This window comes from Ictidomys tridecemlineatus, chromosome 8 (genome assembly GCF_052094955.1).
Source record: "Ictidomys tridecemlineatus isolate mIctTri1 chromosome 8, mIctTri1.hap1, whole genome shotgun sequence".
NCBI classification, from domain to species: Eukaryota; Metazoa; Chordata; class Mammalia; order Rodentia; family Sciuridae; genus Ictidomys; species Ictidomys tridecemlineatus.
Window position 1 is genome coordinate 27,317,132 of NC_135484.1, and position 19,618 is coordinate 27,336,749.

General features: G+C 39.8%; 1 protein-coding gene across 6 annotated transcripts in view; it reads left to right on the plus strand.

Annotated features, from left to right (window-relative positions):
• Il20ra (interleukin 20 receptor subunit alpha) overlaps window positions 1-16,020 on the plus strand; it is a 38,002-nt gene extending 21,982 nt beyond the window's left edge. The window contains exons 2-7 of one of the 6 annotated variants that reach the window (XM_078019056.1): window positions 997-1,132; window positions 4,822-5,003; window positions 6,583-6,758; window positions 7,578-7,722; window positions 11,644-11,783; window positions 13,684-16,020. In XM_078019056.1, the coding sequence (XP_077875182.1) occupies window positions 997-1,132; window positions 4,822-5,003; window positions 6,583-6,758; window positions 7,578-7,722; window positions 11,644-11,783; window positions 13,684-14,478 (1,574 nt within the window). In that variant the 3' untranslated portion in view covers window positions 14,479-16,020. Of the gene's footprint in view, window positions 1-996; window positions 1,133-4,821; window positions 5,004-5,637; window positions 5,834-6,582; window positions 6,759-7,577; window positions 7,723-11,643; window positions 11,784-13,683 lie in introns of those variants that run through there. The other 5 variants (XM_005329802.4, XM_078019058.1, XM_040283384.2 and 2 more) reach the window with 5 other exon arrangements.
• Window positions 16,021-19,618: the final 3,598 nt, after the last annotated feature.

A 19,618-nucleotide genomic window follows, 5' to 3' on the forward strand; every position in this document is an offset into this window, starting at 1 on the left:
CCAGCCATTGGCTCCTTTTGTGTTGCTTTATTATATACTTTAGTAAAACCACGTCAACTCCAACCTCCTAGCTCTGATTTTTCAGGAGCATCTATCCTAAATTTTATTTCCTTTTTAGTATAATAACATATTTTAAAACAAATTTTATTTCAATAAAATTTCAGTTGTAAGAATATAAAGAAAAATTTGCCAGGCTTCTCAATAACATCTGAATCTGAATAGCTCCCACATAAGATTCACAACAGTTCAATACACTTTTCTATTTTGTTCTTCAAAACAGGCCTCCAGGCTGTGAGGTGGATGGGCAATTATTATCCCCATTTCACAGAAGAGAGGACTATGAGCTCCTTCAGTTTGTGGAGCATGAGCAGAGACATAGGTGAGAACCGGGGAGGCTTGTGTGCAGAGTACAGCCTTCTGCACAGATCCCTAGATTGTATGTCTGTCTCTAAATAGAGCTTTTGTTGTTGTTGTCTCCTGGTGCATAACAAACTACCCCAAAACTGACTTCAAATAATCATTTTGTTATTTCTCGCAAATCTGGGGGTCAATTGGGACTCCTCTGGACCGTTTCTTTGTTGGTCTCATTTGGGTCCTCACGCAGTTTTAGTGTGAGACAGAACTTCATTCTGTTCCCTTACTTGGAAGGCTGGGCTCAGCTGTAACATGGAACATCTTGACCTCTCCTTCACATGACCTCTTAACATGATCTCTCCAGCAGGTTAGCTGTTGTTTCACATGGCAACCCAAGGCTTTCAAAAAGGACAAAGTGCAAGGTTCCAGGCTGCCTTACAGTTTCCACCCAGAGTTGCTTCAGCCACATTCTTTTGGTTGAAGTGCACTACAGAGTCAGATCAGGTTCAGACTGGAAGAAAATACACAGGGACTGAGGAGTGGAAGACCCCACTCAGGGCCATCTTCAGAGACCAGCTACTATAAGTCTAAGTGTTCCTTTTCCTGCACTAAGACCTCAATTCCTCTCTACTCCTTTTTCAGTTCCCTGTGTCTCTGGTGGCTTACCTAAACCCACAAATATCACCTTCTTATCCATAAACATGAAGAATGTCCTACAGTGGAATCCACCAGAAGATCTGCAAGGCATTGAAGTTAGGTACACTGTGCAGTACTTCATGTAAGTTGGTCCTTTTCCTCTGGCTAGTCTTAAACTCAAGACTCAGACTCCTGTTAATTGTACAAAGATAAACAATCTGTGATATTAGTTTTTTGGAAAAGATAGGTTTTTGAAATTCCATGGTTTCATGATATGTTTTGCTATATTAAATTAGAAAGTAGTTGTTTTACAGAGACAGAAGCATTGGATGCTCAGGCAAGGGGCATTTATTTAAATGGAGAAAATTAGTTGGTCAAATACGATTCTTTGGCTAAGCAAGCAAGGCAGTAGCTCATCTCTGAAATTTATAAAGGCACTGGAATGATAGACTTAGACCTAATGAAATCATAGACTTAGACTTAATGAAACTAAATCCAAATTCTGTGCAACCAGCTATTGATATTAAACATAGTGGTGAGTAGATAATTTTGCTTTCCACCTCTCCTTTAAAACTCATTGCAAACACAAAAGAATGCACAACAGAGAGGCACCTGCATCTTCATCGTGCGTGACAAAGGAAACGGCCACAACTCCAGACCACAAACCATAAAGTTACTACTTTAGTAAAACCTTATGAATGGTAGAATCTAATTTCTGTTTGTTCAAATATCTAATCATCCTTCTGTTTATATTTAGCCCAACTAGATGTCCAGAATCATGTACACCAAATGTCTTAGGATAATGGTTTTCTGGGTGATTTGTTCCTCTCTTGATTATACTTTTCTGATTTTTTTTTTGATCGTTTGAATTTTTTTAAAGTGTCACATTTACAAAAAGAAGTCATTTTCATCTTTGAAAAAAAATATATTCTGACCACCAAAATAAGTTAAAGACTTCAGCAGGTATTCACATTGACTTCATTTATCTAGTATCCCAATCTCCACCTCATTTATCCAGAATCGGAGTTTCAGTCTGTGGAGTGTTTAGTTTCATTCTGTGGTGTGTTAGGAAAGAGGAAGAGACGCCAACTTCACAAAGAGAAATAGCTTGTGAGCATGCTCTTGCTTTTTTTTCCATTAGGTGGAGCAAAGAGCTTGCTCTGTCTCTTATATTTTTATGTGTTTCAAAGAAAGAACTTTAAAAATAGGCAGGCTCATTACTGCTCTTATGAGAGCAGATAATTTAGATTGTGCAACTTTTAAGAAGACTTAAATAGAAGCTTGCTGGTTCAGAGTTCTGACATGACCATGCAGGTGGAAGACAGACAGGAATACTGAGTAGATTTTCCACTACTTGGAATACAGAGCTGATGCAGAATCAGTCTCCAGTTCACAGCCAGGCTGTGAACCTAGCTGGGTAACCTTCAGCGGGTTACTTTCTTTGATACTTTTGAGTGAACTTTGTTTATAAGGTAAAATGTTAACAAAAATACAAACAATATCCACCAAAAGAATTGAATGCTGAAAATAGAGTGTCACACTAAAATCACAAAATTTGACATCAGGGAAAAGTGGTTCAAATCTCAGATGTTCCTTTTAATTAGTCATGTGAACTTAAACAGATCCCTTAATCTAATCTTGCTGAGTTTCAATTTCTTTACCTGTAAAGTGGCATAAAATTAATCACGCCTGCCTCTTAAGGTTGTTACTATGATTCAAAGAGATGAAGTCTTCGAATGCTGAGCATGAGGTCTGAGCACAGAAGAGGCTCTTGGTGGATGCTTCTAGTTATTACTAAAAACAGTCTGAAAATACTAAGGGCTCCCATGACTTTTTACCATGGATAAATATCATTACTAGAATATTTGTTGAATAATTAATTTTACATTTTTCATTGAGAATCCAGTGAAGCATATTTTCAGAATCTGTCATGGGAAGGTATCCTACCCTTGGCAGAGTGAAGAGCTGCAGGAGGGAGGGTTGAATAGGCAAAGCCAATATTTTTCAAACCTCAAGTCAAAACACTTTAGTGGGTCAAGAAATCAATTTTGGGCCACATCACTAGCATTACATTTAATGGAAGAGAACAAAATGGGGTGGTGTGGTGGCATGGGATGGAAAAGAATTTGAATGCATGGTATGTAGTGCAGTTTGGGTATTTTCCTATAAAACTTTCATTTTCATATGTTAGATATGTATGCTCTATGATCTGGATCACAATGTAAAATATATCTTTTGAAAGTGGATCATAGTAAAAAATGTTTGAGAGTCCCTAGGCAGTTTTGATCACTTAGATGGAGAAGTTGGCTCATAAGATCTGACAGTATTTGTAATACCTGTTTGGCAGGTATGGTATTCATAAAGTGAGAAATGTTGGCTTTCAGAAATCTGTTGCCACATTCTGAAAAGGAAAGGCATCCTTAAGCCTTGGCAATACTTGATAAAGTTGCCAGATCCTCCTTATCAAGACACCCTCTTACCTTAACTTTTGTGATATCTGTCTTTCCTCCTCCCTCTTTAGCTGTTATTTCCAATTTGATTTTGTATCCACCCTTCAAATCTCTATGCTCCTGAAGTTTTCCACTAGACTATGCTTTGCATTCATGGATGAGTTCATTCTCGCCTACTCCCTCAATGAGCAGATGTATGCCATTAACTCCAAATCCTCTCCCTCCCTCTACACCTCTCTCCTGAACCACATTGCCCAATCCCTGGCATCTGCACTTAGATAGCTCTCACATAATTCAAGCTCAATGGGTCAACACCGAACTCACTCTTTCCCTCTTTCTAGTCCTGCCATCCCCATTTCCCAAGCCTGCCCTTTTTTAATGTCCCTTGTCATGGTAAATGTTACCACTATTCCATCCATCCCATCTTTGATCTCACATGCACTCAATCACCAAGTCCTGTCTCCTTTTATTTCTTGCTGTCATGTCCTCACTCATTCCATGGTCACCATCTTGTCCAAGGCATCTGTGTCTTCCACCTCAATGACTGCAGTATCCCCTCAACTGCTCCCAGGATGCCACTCCTAACCCATTACATTCTCCACACCACAAAGCAGAGTTGCTTTCTAAACCATGCCTCTCTCCTGTCCTCACCTTTAATCTCTTTAGTAGCCTCCCATGCATCCCTATACTGGCTCATCACATTTTACTTAAACCCTTTATACTTCAGTCTCTCCCACCCAAAAAGTGCTAAAAATATTTCCCCTACCCTATTTTTATGAATGTTGTGTATTTTTAATAAAGGAAAAGAAAACCAAAATGAATAACCCTAGTCAGTATCATCATCACCATCAACATCATCATTATTGAAAATTCAGTTTTTGGTACATATTCCAACCTAGTGAGTTTTCACCAACACTCTGGATGACTAAAAGATTTTTAAATTTTATGAGAATGTCATGGTAATTTTTCTTTCAAGAAAAAAAAATGACTAACTTTTCTTAAAATAACCCATCAAACTGACCTCATCTACAGAGTGGACTAAAACCTTAGATAATAACTAGAAGAATTGATCACATAATATGTAAGTTTTACTGTAGGTGAAGAATAAAAATAAAATACATGCTTTCAAAATGTACTATCCACATTATAATTCACAGAAAAGAAAGGTGATTACAGAAACTCTGACTCATATTCCTGACAGCTAATGAAAAAATTGCCAGCAGCAAAAGTGGATTCTTTTTTATCTCAATGACAGGCACTTTTGTTTATCTGAAGAGAAGGTCTTCCATTCAATTTTATATAATGGCTGTTCTTTTTTTTTTCTTTTGTAATTGTAAAACATAGAGGGTACCTCATTATTAATTCATAGTTTCCCTCTTAGCAGATATGGGCAAAAGAAGTGGCTGAATAAATCCGAATGTAGAAATATCAATAGGACCTACTGTGATCTTTCTGCTGAAACTTCTGACTATGAACACCAATATTATGCCAAAGTTAAGGCCATTTGGGAAAAAAATTGTTCTAAATGGACTGAAACTGGACGATTCTATCCTTTTTTAGAAAGTAAGTAATGCAATCATTGGTCAAACATGCATTAATATCACATTATTCTGCCCTCCTGGTTTGACTTCTCAGCCCCATAGACAATCTTACCACAGAGAAAAGGCTCTGCTTGGTTCTGTTCTGCCCCAGCAGGTTGAGTGACCAGGCCAAGGTACTTACCTTGCCAAACCAAAATCAAGGCAAGTGCTAATAATATTGAATTTAATTTTGTTTTATCATTTGGTGGAAGCTATAAAATTTGAGAAACAACCAACAGATTTTTTTTTTCTGTTTGAAACAGGGATTGAACTCAGGGGCACTCAGCCACTGAGCCACTTCCCTAGCACTCTTTAATGTTTTATTTAGAGACAGGGTCTTCCTGAGTTGCTTAATGCCTTGCCTTTACAGGGGCTGGCTTTGAATTCTCCATCCTCCTGCCTCAGACTCTTGAGCTGCTGGGATTACAGGCATGCACCACTGCGCCTGGCCAACAGATTCTTTTTAATGTTGTAAATTAATGCAATTCAGAGATTGTCCTTTTTGTCCTGATCACTCAACTAAGTCTCTCCTTGTCATAAACTTGGTAGTGTGGTGATGTCACTTCAAGGTGTGACTCAGAATTAAGGCAACATCTTCTTGGTATTTGCTTTTATAGTTTGCTTTCTTGTGATCTGTGGCTGACTCAGCCGTGAAGAACTAACATGGGGCCACCATGATGAATCCTGCAAGGTCTCCAGAGGCTCCCAGAGCTGGTGCCATTCCCAGTGCTCTGCAAATCAGAGGTTGGCAAGCTACAGCCCTCAGGCCAGATCCAGCTCCTTCTTTCTATTCTTCTCCAGGTGCTAAGAATGGTGCTTATATTTTTAAATAGTTTTTAAAAACTCTAAAGAAAGCAGGATGAGGTAGTCCATACCTGGAATCCCAGTAACTTGGGAGGATGAGGCAGGAGGATTTCAAGTAGAAGGCCAGCCTCTGTGACTTAGCAAGGCCCTGTCTCAAAATAATAAAAAGAGCTGGGGATGTGGCTCAGTGGTAGAGTATCACTGGGTTCAATCCCCAATACTGGGGGAAAAAAATCAAAAGAAGAATATTTTGTGACACAAACCATGTTCATTTGTTTACATAGTTATCTCTAACTACTTTTGTGCTAGAGTAGAATTGTTGCAACAGAAGCCTATGGCCCACAGGGTCTTAAGTATTTCCTTTCTGGACCTTTTTGATAAAAGTTCACTGATCTCTGAGATCATTCTAATTGTTATCTCTGATTTTTCCATTTATTGAATCATAATATTAATATCACCACTTTTCAAGTCACAGCGATGTTGCAAACACTTTTGGTTCTATTTACCATCACCAAGTACTGTTTATCCCTGTGCCTAGGAACTAAGTATACACTGTGCCCCAGATTTGCTGTTTGAACTTTGTGTCAAGGTGTGTGAAATGACTGTTTCAAGATCTGGTGTACCTGAAGCCCAACTTAGCATGTTTTGTGGCATCTCTTACAGCAGGCATTTTAGGTCTTTGATGAAAGTAGAATTATATTGTACTTTAACAATAAGGTGATTTTTTTAACATAATACCCTCCCTATTCCCGTTTAAGCACAAATTGGCCCACCAGAGGTTGCTCTAACCACTGACGAAAAGTCCATTTCTATTGTCCTGACGGCTCCAGAGAAGTGGAAGAGAAATCCAGAAGACAGAACAGTTTCCATGCAACAAATATACTCCAATCTGAAGTACAACGTGTCCGTGTATAACACCAAATCAAAAAGAATGGTAAGCCTGAAATGGAATGGGGCACATACCCCATGTACCACTTTCTGTCACTCAAGTGGAACAAGCAGCCCTAATCCTTTCTCTCTGTGTGAGAATAAGGGAAACGCGCTCTTTAAGAGATGCCCCAGTGGTCACGGTGGCACACACTTGTCATTTCAGCTGCTTGGGAGCCTGAAGCAGGAGGATCACAAGTTCAAAGCCAGCCTCAGCAATTTAACAAGGCCCTAAACAACTCTGAGATCTTGTCTCTAAATAAAATATAAAAAGGGCTGGGGATGTGGCTCAGTAGTTAAGCGCCCCTGGGTTCAATCCCTAGTACCAAAAAGAAAAAGATGTGTGATATGAGAGATAGCTGAAGCTCATTTGTAGAAAATTTACAGAGCTGAGCTAAGATGTTCCTCCTAGAAGCTCTATTAACAGTGCCTGATGCTATTGTTGGAGTATAGAGCAATTGTGTGCTTCCCTTGATGAAGAGCCTTTACTTATATGTCACCTGTCAGTCACTCTAAGGATTAAAAAAAAAAAAAGTCAAAAAGTCAGCAAGAATACAGGACAAAGATGATTAAGAAACTCACAGCCCTATGTTATTACTTAGAATTGTTCCTAGAATTGGTCCAGTTCCTAACCATGCTTTGCTGAGCTATAAACAAACAAACAAACAAATAAATAAAAGGATTTTTAAAATTCTTCCTGAAAAAGTAAAAACTTGTAGTGATACTCATGGGTCAAATGGCAGCTCAGTCTTCTATTTCCTTCTGGAGTTGTCTGGTCGTCCCAGAATCTTTGACTTTAACTGCTGTTTGCAATTCCCTGTCCTAGTGGTCCCAGTGTGTCACCAACCACACACTGGTGCTCAGCTGGTTGGAGCCAAACACTCTATACTGTGTCCACGTGGAGTCCTTTGTCCCAGGGCCCCCTCGCCGCATGCGACCTTCTCAGAAGCAGTGTGTCAGTACTTTGGAAGGTAAGCTTCAAAAAAAAAAAAAAAAATCTCAGCTAATTTGAGGAAGGAAATCTGATAAGGCTAGAAGGAAGTATAGCAGTTTAAACAAGATTTTTTTTTTTAAACCTTGAAGACAATTTATTTAAAGCAGTTTATGTTCACTAGTTCTAACACAAAATGAAACAAGGTTACATTTCACTTTGTCTTTTATTTTATTACTTTTTGTTCTAGAAAGGATTGATAGTGATTTAAAGTATATGTACTAGAATAAGGTAATATAAATTAAAGGTAAACAAACTAAGAAAGAAAAATGGGCAAGTTCATAGAAATTGATCCATGAAAGAAGCCAATCTAGAAAAGCAGTGTAAGAGAATCTCTATGGTTGCTACTAGTAATCTTTAAATTGTTTCCAGGTTTTTCAACAGACCAGATAGAAAGAGATACATAACCAGTTGCACAATCACGACCCATGGGACTCCAATTAAACCAGTTGCTTAATAACAATCTAGTTTTTCCTGATACTAACATTGAATAGTTCTTCAAAAAAAAAAAAAAAAAACTTGAGTATATGGTAATGAATAATGCCCTCAAGAGCAGTTATCCTTCCTCTTCTACTGCTACTGTTAGACTAAAAAGCCATTGAAACATCAAATCATAAACTCTTCCCAGCCTAGGGAAGATTAGAGCCACCAAACAAGTGTACTCTGAGGGGAGACATAGGAAGAAGGGATGCATTCACAACTGTGGGCAAAATGACAGCTGTCTGCTATTTTAAACTCTTATGACTAAAATATTTATTAACTGTTTCCAGGTGATAATGATCATTACTCCTAACTAACACTAGAAGACTTTGTTCTGCAAATTAATTGGAGATGATAAATTATCAGGTTTTCTTGATTTGAGTTTAGACAAGATGCTGACGAATCCATGCCCAAGAAAGGCAGGTTGAGGCAAAGGCAGAAACTTCTATCATCTGAAATGAATTAAACTGCCTGAGACTCAGCCTTCAAGCTTGCCAATGTTAAGGAATGTTGTCACCACCTCCGGGAGCCCTAAGCACAGGATCCAGGGTCCACTGCCAACAACCCTCCCTGGTCACACAGCTTCCTGTCTTAGGAAATAACCTTAAGAATGTTCACACACATCCTTTTTCTTCTTTAAAGTCATAATCACTCTGATCAATAGAAGCTCAGTGGTCTTCAAGAGCATCCGAAAATTTTATTGCAAGAAACAAAGCACTGTCCTGAAAAAATCTTTAAAAACAGAATTGTTCTTGCTCTCCCTTGGGAATTCAAATTACAGGCTTCTCATGTTGTGCTCCAATACCACTTAGCTGCATGAGGGGATGGAATCAGCAAATCAGTAATTACTCCCCTGGTGTTAGAGTTGGCTTCTGTCTCTCCTTTGTCTCTTTCTCACATTTTCTGAGTGGGACTGCCGAGGAGCTCTGGTAGAAGGTATTTGCTCCTGTTAGTAGATTTGGTGTTCTGAGCATGGCACTTCTTTAATCTTTCTGCTCCAAGGTTGACAGGAGCATTACCTCAAACCTGAATAAATCCTAAAGCTGCATGGAATGCCTCTTTATGCATAATTCTTCACTTCTCCCTTCCAACAAACACACTTTGCCCAAAGCCTCGATTCTATTGCCAGCTATAAATAGGATTCCAGAGCCCCCATTTTCCTCTCCCCTCTCCCTCTCATCATCCAAGATGAAACTTAAGGAAACTTAAGGAAAAGGGGGGACTATTGTGAAGATATATGGAAATCCTCATCATTGTTGAATTCCTGTATTTCTCATACCTTTTTCTTTACAATGAAGAGTCCCTTGCAATATTATAATTAAAACTAAAATGCCCAGCAAGCAAAGAGCAAAACAAAGCAGATTGAAGAAATCATTTTTGTATTTGGAAAAAGTGCTGTGTTTACTCACAGCTTGATCAGTGCCAAATGGTGGGAATTAATTTCCAGTGGAAATCATTTACTCAGTTGGCAGAACCAACGCCAACTAAAGCACAGATTGAATTAAACACTTCCCGGTGAGCAGATGGAGCCCACTTTCTCACCAGTGTAGAAAAAGGAATAAAATAATGAGGCATTTCTGATTCTGAACTTCCCCCATCATCTCAACTGTTAGATCACTGGACATTAATTTTCCAAAGCACCACTTTCTTAAAAATCACTATTACCTCTTTGGAGGTAATTCTTTGAAAAATATTTCTGCTCTCCACAATCTCCCAATCCCTAAAATGCAGATGCAGGTGATCAGGTTCATTGAGGCTCATGTGCTAGTGTACACAGATGCCCTCAGTCATTGTTGTCATGACTCCTCTTAATTAGGACAGGCTCAATCAAGGACCTAGGGGTTGTATTAAGAAGATAGAGCTGACCTGCAGCCTAAAGCGGAAACAGGTGGTATTTGGACACATGTACCACCTGCACCACAGCCTTGGCATGTTACTGTGTAGGAGCTGAAGATAAGCATGCTCTTCTGGAACTGAGCAATGTAGAAGAGGCTGAGCTCCACCCTATACTGGACTTTTCCCACCGGCTATTGTTGACCACTCGCACTCTCCAAGACACACCTGTTTGCCATCTGGACAGTTACTTTGCTGCTTTCTCTTAGACCCAGGAATCAAAAGCATCCAACATTCTAGAATGTTAGACTAGAATGCTCCCGTGACATTCATACTGGTTTTATTACTGTGTAAGGAATACTTTAGAACTTTTGCCATTTATGCTAAATTTGTGTCCTTTTTCTACATCTGTTTTAGTCATAATTTTTTTTAAAAAAACAGAACCAATAGGATAGATAGATTGTAGATAATTAAAGAAAAGAAAGAGAGAAAGAGATTGATACTGAGGAGTCAACTCATGCAATTATATACGCTGGCTAGTCTAAAATCTGTAGGGCAGGTGGCAGGCTAGAGACCCAGGGGAGAGCTGATGTTGCTGTTTGTGTCCAGAGGCAGTCTGCTCACAGAATTCCCTCTTCTTCCAGGGTCATCAGGTTTGATTTGTTTTGTTTTGCTTGTTTGAACTAAGGGCTTCAACTGATTGGATGGGACCCATCCACATTATAAGGGATAATTTGTGCAAAATCTACCAATTAAAATGTTAATCTCATCTAAAAACTGCCTTCAGAGAAATATCTAGGATAATGTTTTGCCACATATTTGGGTACTATGGCCTAGCCACATTGATGCATAAAATCAACCATCCCAACTTTCATCCAGGGCTGGTGGGCCCTGGTTGAAATGGTGGGCCAGGGCTGCGTTTCTGAAAGTTGTTCGTAAGGTCTTTTCATTCCTCTGAGACTTTTGCTCATCCTAAGCCTATAGCACTGAGAAGGTGTTGCTGCCATTCCCAGAGCTCCTGCTTGGCCACCTTCCTACACACGTGCCCAAGCTCCGACCCTACCCAGAAAGTCTGGCCTACCAAGTGCAAAATGGTTCTGTTAGACACCTACGTGGCCATGTCATACATTCATGTCCTCTACTGAATATGTGGAAATGATTGAGCCAGATGAGTGGCATGGGAAAGTGGGGCAGCTTCATGGGATCTTTGCAAGAGTTTTGCCATGCGGTTTGAAGAGCTGTAAGTTACCTGCAGTCAGACACACTGCCCCACAAATGTGCAACCCAGCATAAATCTCAGAGCCAGATGTAAGATGTTAGAGTATCCACTGATGTCAATTGTTAACATTTCCTTACTATAAAAATGTAAGATGAGTCTAGATGATTCCTTCTGATTATTTATTGTTGGGAGATTGAGAATTCTGAGGCCCTTTGTATCATTTAGCTCGAGCTTCTCAATGTAGAAGTGAGAAGACTGAGTCCCTAATGTAAATGACTTGCTCAAAGCATCTCAACGTGGCCTGCGTTTTCTCATCATATGAAATCACAGCTATCCAATCCTTACCCACCTCCTCTCTTTTGTAAACAGATCCATCATCAGCATTGAAAGTTAAAATCATCTTCTGGTATGTTTTGCCCATATCTGTAATCGTGTTTCTTTTTTCTGTGATTGGCTACTCCATCTACCGATATATCCACGTTGGCAAAGAGAAGCACCCAGCAAATTTGGTGAGTGCTTGGCATACCATGTTCCAGGACAGAAATGGAAGTGCTAGTACAGATATAGTTCCTCTAAGGGCAGAATGGATTTGAAGTTAAAGAGTTTATGTGTTAAAAAGCACTTTTTATACTGGATTAGCTCATGAACATAACCAAAAATAAAGATTCCTTCACTTTGAAAAGATTTTATATTTAATGACTGGATTAGACAAAGTCTTGGGATGCACAGATAAAATTAAGTTATGATCCCTGTCCTCCTGGAGGTTCCAGTCTAATCAGGCTAGAATGTAATACATGAAGGTTAAGGTGAAATCAGGTCATGGAGACTCTGGAGGTACAGGGAGGCCCCCCCAACCCTACATATGGGGCCAATTCTCCCGTCAGAGCTTGGGTATGCAGGGGAAGTTTGGACATTTACTGTAGGCAGAAGAGAGAGCAGAGGAAAAGGGGGGGAAGGGGCAGATGTGTGGTAAACCACGCCATATTGCTGAACCATAAGGTTCCTGATAAGGGGCTAGACTGAAGAGCTGGGGTCAGGCCTGGTAACGGGGAAATTGGGATGATATTCTAAAGAGCCTGAGCTCTATTCTGTTGGCAGAGAGAAATCACCACAGGGTTTTAAATTAAGAGTGTCATAGCCACCATTGTCTTTTAGATCTAACTGGATATTAGGATGACCTTAAAAGAAATAAGATTATAAAACAAGAAAAGCCACTAGGAGACTGGGACAATTGTCCAGGGAAGAAAAAAGACCAAACAAAGAAAGTGGGATGTGGAATGGAAAAACACTTAGGAGCAATATGGCCAGGTCTTGATCACTGAAGGCCAGGAGAAGCAAGCGGGAGCAAGAAGGAATAAGCCCAATGTCCCCAGACTGTCTGCAGAAAGGTCCCCAAGGCCTGAGCAGCATTTGTTTCACATAAGAACTTATTTCCTTGGGAATTAGTAAAAGATGTGTTCAAACATATGTGTACACAGCAGGAATACCTGTTCCTGTTAGTTCCATTTGTAGACTTTTCTGCTATTCTGCTGGCATTTAGGTTTCAGAGTTATTTCTTAAGGGAAGCCCTTTCCTGGGAGGAAAATTCACAGGAGAATTGATGTTGATTTTTTTTTTTTTTGAATACTGAATATTTTGTAAAAGCCTGAGGCTAAAGGTCCTTTTTTCTAATGTTAAATGAAATCATGTCTTGGGGTGATAATGGAAGTCATAACCTAACTTATCAACAACTGGTGCTTTCATAGGTAACAGATGCCTTCCACATATCCCACCAAAATTTTAATCTCAAATGACCTTCCCTGACACAATTTAGAGGTTCTCTATTTACCATAAACTGGCAGGTCAATGTCCCTTGTTTGGACTTACTCTACCATGATTCATGCATGGCGAGGAGTCGGGGACAGTGAGAAAAACCATTTCTACTCACATTCTTACATCCATTCTACATCCAACATACCTTTCCACATGCCATGGCACCCTAGAGGACCCCCACTTATTAGCAAATACATAGCATGCTATCAATACCAAAGCAATTATACAAACTCTCAATCTTTACTACTTTTAATGTGTCAGAGATCCTAATTTTGAAGAATTTAAAAGCTCAAGAAATTTATCAACTCACCTGCAATCCCTCCACCTGTTAGAGGAGGGGACAGCCACACCCTGCGCCTCAGATTGGGTAAACGCCCACCTGCAAATGACAGTTCCTTCCATACATATTTTGTGTGTCGTGGGTCTCTTGGCTCCCAGAAAATGAGATTTTCTGTATATTCTGAGCATAACTTCCCTGAGCTGGTGAGAGTAGGTTTTTCAAACTATCTGATGACACCATAAATTCTAGGTAACAGCTGTTTTTAATGTCTCTTCTAAAGTGAAAAGGTGAAAAATCATTCTCTTCTCTCTTTATAGATTTTGATTTATGGAAATGAATTTGACAAAAGGTTCTTTGTGCCTGCTGAAAAAATCATGATTAACTTTATCACCCTCAGTCTTTTGGATGATTCTAAAATTCCTCAGAAGGATATGAGTTTACTGGAGAGAAGTAGCGACGGAACCAACCTTAATGATGCTGAGTCCCTCGGGGACCCAGAGCCCCATCCAGAGGAGGTGGAGACCATACACCTAGGGTATGCTTCCCATTTGATGGAAATCTTCTGTGACTCCGAGGAGAACGCCAAAGAAACTTCTCTAACCCAGCAAGAGTCGCCCAGCAGAACAATCCCCGCGGGTAAAGCAGTTGTCCAATATGAGTATGACGTAACAACTGGCATCTGCAGGGGGCCTGAAGATGAAGAGCTCTGTGTGCAGGAAGGGGTGTCCACGCAAGGAAAATTAGTTGATCAACAAGCAGCTTTGGCCAACTTGGGCCCACAAACGTTACTGGGTTCCTATACCCCTCGGCTCAGCGACTTGCTTCACCTGGAACTCCAGCAAACAGGCTCAGAAGAGGGGCTAGAGGAAGAGCCATCCACAACACTGGTCGATTGGGACCCTCGGACGGGCAGGCTGTGTATACCTTCACTATCTACCTTTGACCAGGACTCCCAGGGCTGTGAGCATCATGAGCCTGACCAACTCTCAGAGGAGGGCCTTTTGTCTAGACTCTATGAGAAACAGGCACCAGGCAAGTCACCAGAAGAGAAGGAAAACTATCTCAAGCAATTTATGGAGGAATGGGAATTGTATGTACAAATGGAAAACTAACCCAAGACTTCCCTACCATGACTCAGTGCAAGCAAACGAGGGACCCAACAATAAAGAACCTGGACTACAAGTAGTGTATTCAGATTCATCAGGGTCAGCAAGAATGAGTTATTTCTTCTTCCTGTTCTCCTTTGCACTTGTTTGGTCTTGCTTCCTGTGGGTGTCTGGCTCACACATGTGGGTCTCTTACAACAGTGATGTGCCCCCCTGGGGTACAGGGACTGGCCACTGGACTGGGCATTCAGTGAATGTTTTCCATGTTGAGTGCAGAACTTATTCAGGAGGGTGCATTGAGGCCACTTTGTGTATTAGGTTCTAACAAGCATGCTTCTCCAGTTTTCTTCTGGGCATTTACCACATGTATGTAATGCTATAAAGACAGTTCATAAAGGCCATTCATGTTACAATGCTACTTTTCTAGAACATTTTGATTTTGAGGATGAGATACTGGAAAAATATATTTAAAAAAAAATAGGTCAGTGGTACGTAAGTTGGTCACATGTTAAAGACCAACCCACTCTTCACTCATAATAATCCAGGCTTAGAGGGAGTACTCAGGCACAAACCTCCATGATGTTACTTGCTTTTGTCTACCCTAAGAGGTGATACCCTAAGTTCTGGAGCATGAACATAAATGATTATTCTTTTGTAACAGAAAAATGCCCCTTCAGTCATTCAGTAGGGGCTTTTGTTGTCCCTCAAAACTAACCCAAACATAATTGCCACATTTTATAATAGGTTATTACATTTATTTCTGGAAATGTGTTGTTAAAAAGATATTTACATAATCTGTAATCCAGGGGGTTCCAGAAGCTGGAGTACTATGTTACTCTTTTTTGTCAAGTATTTTCAAGTGCCTGGCAGACTCTTTGGAGTATGTGTGAGTGAGTATCCTCTGTCTGCATAATATGAAAATCAGTAAATAAATGCAGGTCATAAGAAAAGATAATTTAATGAACTTGGAGAGTTTATTAACATTTGACATAATTTACTGTGGGAACTAAAATGTACCATGAAATAACACCTTCTTGGTTAAATTCCAGTAACTATCTCCATGTGCTTTTCCAATTGTTTAGACAATTCTACAGTCATATTGCATTAAAATGTGACAGAATTTATAAAGTGGAACCATAAAAAATTATTGGTATTAAGTTGTTTGAGATCTGTGTAAACAGCAATTACATATGGCCTACCTTAATATATATTTGTTTTAATCATGAACTCATAATTCACTGATGCTCTTTCAGGAAAACAGATACTATCCATATTTCCTCATCATGTTTTTAACAAAGGCAGACAACGTTGGTAGGAAAGATGGATTTGGGGGTCATGGTCTTTTGTGATTGTCCACAAATCCAAACAGTTTATGATCTAATGGTTTAATTTACAGCATAATTATATTAACCAGAGTGTTCTGTTCTAACTATATTTGTAGAAATGATTCTGTTGTTTTGAAGAGCAAAATTTCAACATGAACTATAAAAAAAGTTCAGGAGTGCAAGAGAATGAGTTGTTATTAAAGCAAAAAAAAGTAACTGATAATAGTTTGGCATGTTCATTTCATTGACAAAATATTTATTGAGCATCTACTATATCTTTCCATAGCCTCATCTGTGAAATAAAAATAACAACCTCCTTTGAATTGCTTTGAAAAGAGACTGTAGAAGCCACTTACAGCAGTGCCTGGCACATAAAGGTGCTCTGTAAGCGTTTGTTATCATCACTATTCACTGCCAGATCATACACTTTGTACTGGAAAGAGAAGCCATTTAGACATAAGACTATTTTGATTCAAAAGCAGTCCTTGCCTCTCTTTATTTTTCTGACCTGACAGTACTGTAGTATATTGCTCCCTGCTCTATGCCTTCAGATTCAAATCCCTCAGGGGTTAAACCACATTTTCTGGCTTTTGAAAAGGGAATCTAATTCTGAGTTGTTTTTCCATCTCTTGTCATTCTAGGCATGCCAGAAGTACTGAGCTTTTCTCTAATTTTGCTGCTTCAGTACTTTACAACATACATGTATACACTGGTGGTCCCTGGCTTAATGATGGTTCAACTTGATGCTTGTTCATCTTTTCCATGGTGCAAAAGCCATACACATTATGAAGAAACCTTCCTCCAAATTTTGCATTTTAATCTTTTCCTGGGCTAACAATACGGGTTATGATCCTCTCTCTGCATAACAGGCCCCGGCAGCAAGCCACAGCTGCCAGTCAGCCATGTGATCCCAGAGGCAACAAGGGACGCTGTGGTGGCCTGCCTTGCTGTATGTGTAGGTTACCATGACATGGATGAGTGTCCCCCAAAGTCCATATGTTAAAGGCTTGTTGTACAGGGTGGCACTGTTAGGAGGTCGGAGGTTCTTAGCTCATTGGGTTGTGCCCTGAAGGACCTGGCTTGTATTGGGAACACTGGTCCCACATACACTCCCATCATGATGGACCACCCCTGCCAGAGGCCCAAATCCACCCAATCTTGGGCTTAAGTCTCCAGAATTGTGAGCCAGAATAAACCTCTCTTTACTTCATAAGAAGCCTGTGTATTTTGTTGTAGTGATATGAAGCTGACTGACACAATTTATTAAATGCAGTTTTTACTTATATGTTCAACTTATATCAAGTGTATCAGAATATAACTCCATCATTAGTTGAGGCACATCTGTATGTTCAAACTCGAGTACATGATGGATATTTCTTGTGGGGAAAAGTTACATCTTCTCAGATGTAGGCAGCTGTCATGCATCCTGTCTTCTGTGGCCAGACCTCTCCACCGCCTCTGGGACCTCAAAAGATTCCACCTCTAGGCCTGAGGTTCCAGTGGAGCTGTGATGTTGAAGTGTCAGGGTCTTTGACAAGTCAAGTATACTCCTCCTGCCTCTAGGCATCCCTCAATTCTAGAGCTTTACATGGTCCTTCCACATCAGATTAATTTTCCTTGTGACAACATGTCTTAGTGACTATTTCCATACCCTATAAATCCTAAACAACTAGGAAACAAAACTGAGTGTCATGAGGGTAGAAAGGAAGCAAAGTGAGCTTGTCACCTCAGGCTGTAAAATGAGAAAGATCTAGTGCCCTGGGCTGAGCTCAGCTCCAAAAAAAATCAGTACAGCAAGGAAAAACTATTTGTACAGCCCAGAGCACAAGCCTGCCCAGGGTGATGAATCTAATGAGAACATTAAACAGAGGGTTTGATCATCATGGATGGGTGCACCTGGGTCATAAATCAAATTCCTTCTGGCCCACACATTACCACCCCCACATCTTGCAGATGAGTTTAGGCTAAATTAACCTAGAATTGTTTTTCTTGATTTTCTTTTTGTTCCCCACGTTGTATCAACCATAAATTTTCCATCTACATTTTTTTTCAAAGACTGCTCAAAAACATGTGCCTATAGTTTTAAAATAAATAATGCTATGGCTGTGGGTATTTTAATAGTAGTTTTTATTTTTATTATTGAAGACGTATATTCTATATTCTCAAATTTATATGTATAGCATATGCATGTTATATACATGTTTGTTTATATGTTAGAATAACAAGAAATAAGTGGAGAAGAAAAGGAAAATTATCTATAATATTTCCAATTTTGTCTCTCCTGGAACATTTGGCAGTGTCTGGAGACATTTTTTTTTTATTATTGTTGCTGTTTTGTGTTGTTTTGTCCCCCACTATATTGCCTAGGCTAGTATCAAACTTGTGAGTTCAAGTGATCCTCTCGCCCCAACCTCCCATGTAGTTGGGACTGCAGGTGCACCCCCCCAAACACAAGTCTTGGAGACATATTTTATTGTCATGGCTCACAGGGAAAATGTAGCTTCTAATGGGGAAAGGCTGAGAATGTTACTGAATATCATACAATATACAGAACAGCCCTTCTGCTCTGTGTGATCAAGAATTATGTGGCCCAAAATGTCAATAGTACCTAGGTGAATAAACCCCAGTTTAGAACTTTTCAGACACTGCTGTTGCATTGTATATATTTTTCCATAAAAGGAGGATCATATTGAAATCTTTTATAACTTACTCCTTTCATTCAAAAATACTTAACAATCTTAACTCTAGATTAAAATTTATAATGCACTAATCTTATTCAAACTTGAACTTTTGAAGCAGCACATTAGGAATGATTTTCTCTAAACATAATGCTCTTAGAATTTTTTTTTACTGAAACAGTGACCACACTTTGGAGCTATTAAGACTCCTTTACAGATACTACAGGGATCCATCTTGACATGACTGTAGCCATCATTAATCATAACTGCCGTGATGGCCCTACTAGGTTTTCCCACATAGTTTTCCAGCATACTGTAAATAAGCTAAAGCATTAGAGTGGTCTGTGGAGCTTGGATGAAGTCACTTTCATCTCAACCACATTATAAGCCCTCTATTTCTGGTTCAAATTGTGGGGATCCCCTGGTCTTGCTGCCACCTGGGACTTCATTTCTGTCAATAAGATGCCAATGAATTGCACTCTGAGCAACCCTGGATCTGTCTGCCTCTTCCTCCAGTTTCATTGTACCTTGGGGCCAGTTCTCATGCATGGGGCCTGGGTTGTTCCAGAACAGATAGTATGAGTCTGTTAAAGATAACTAAAACTTGGGCTGGGTATATAGCTCAGTTGGTAGAGTGCTTACCTCATATGCACAAGGCCCTTGGTTCCATGCCCAGCACCACAAAAAACTTTCAACAACATTATTTCCTGAAAAGCACTACATGCAGGACTTCAGACCCTCGTTGACAAAGGCTTTGCAGCCCAGTCCTGTTACCATTTCAGCAAGACCCGTGTTTCTCCTGGCTCCTTGCCTGTGGCAGCTGCAAGATTTTAATCCTACTTTGCTAATTTTAATCTTTAACAAGTTTGCCAACTCGTTTTCATGCTCGTAAAGATGCCAGGCTAAGTTTGTCCCTGCATTGCTGCACACAATCTCCCTCTAGGGCGGGATGTGGGCTGGTATGTGATGTGACTTGGTAGCTTTATGTTAATGTTTGTGTTGGTGGATTGAGGTTCCTTCTGTCCCAAGGAACTGGATCTATGGCTCTTTGCTACATCTGGAAACATATGAGGCACTTTCTGCCTTACCCTGCCCAGCAAATTTTCTTTGATTTCTCAGTCTGTCATTCTCTGGATTAGGTGG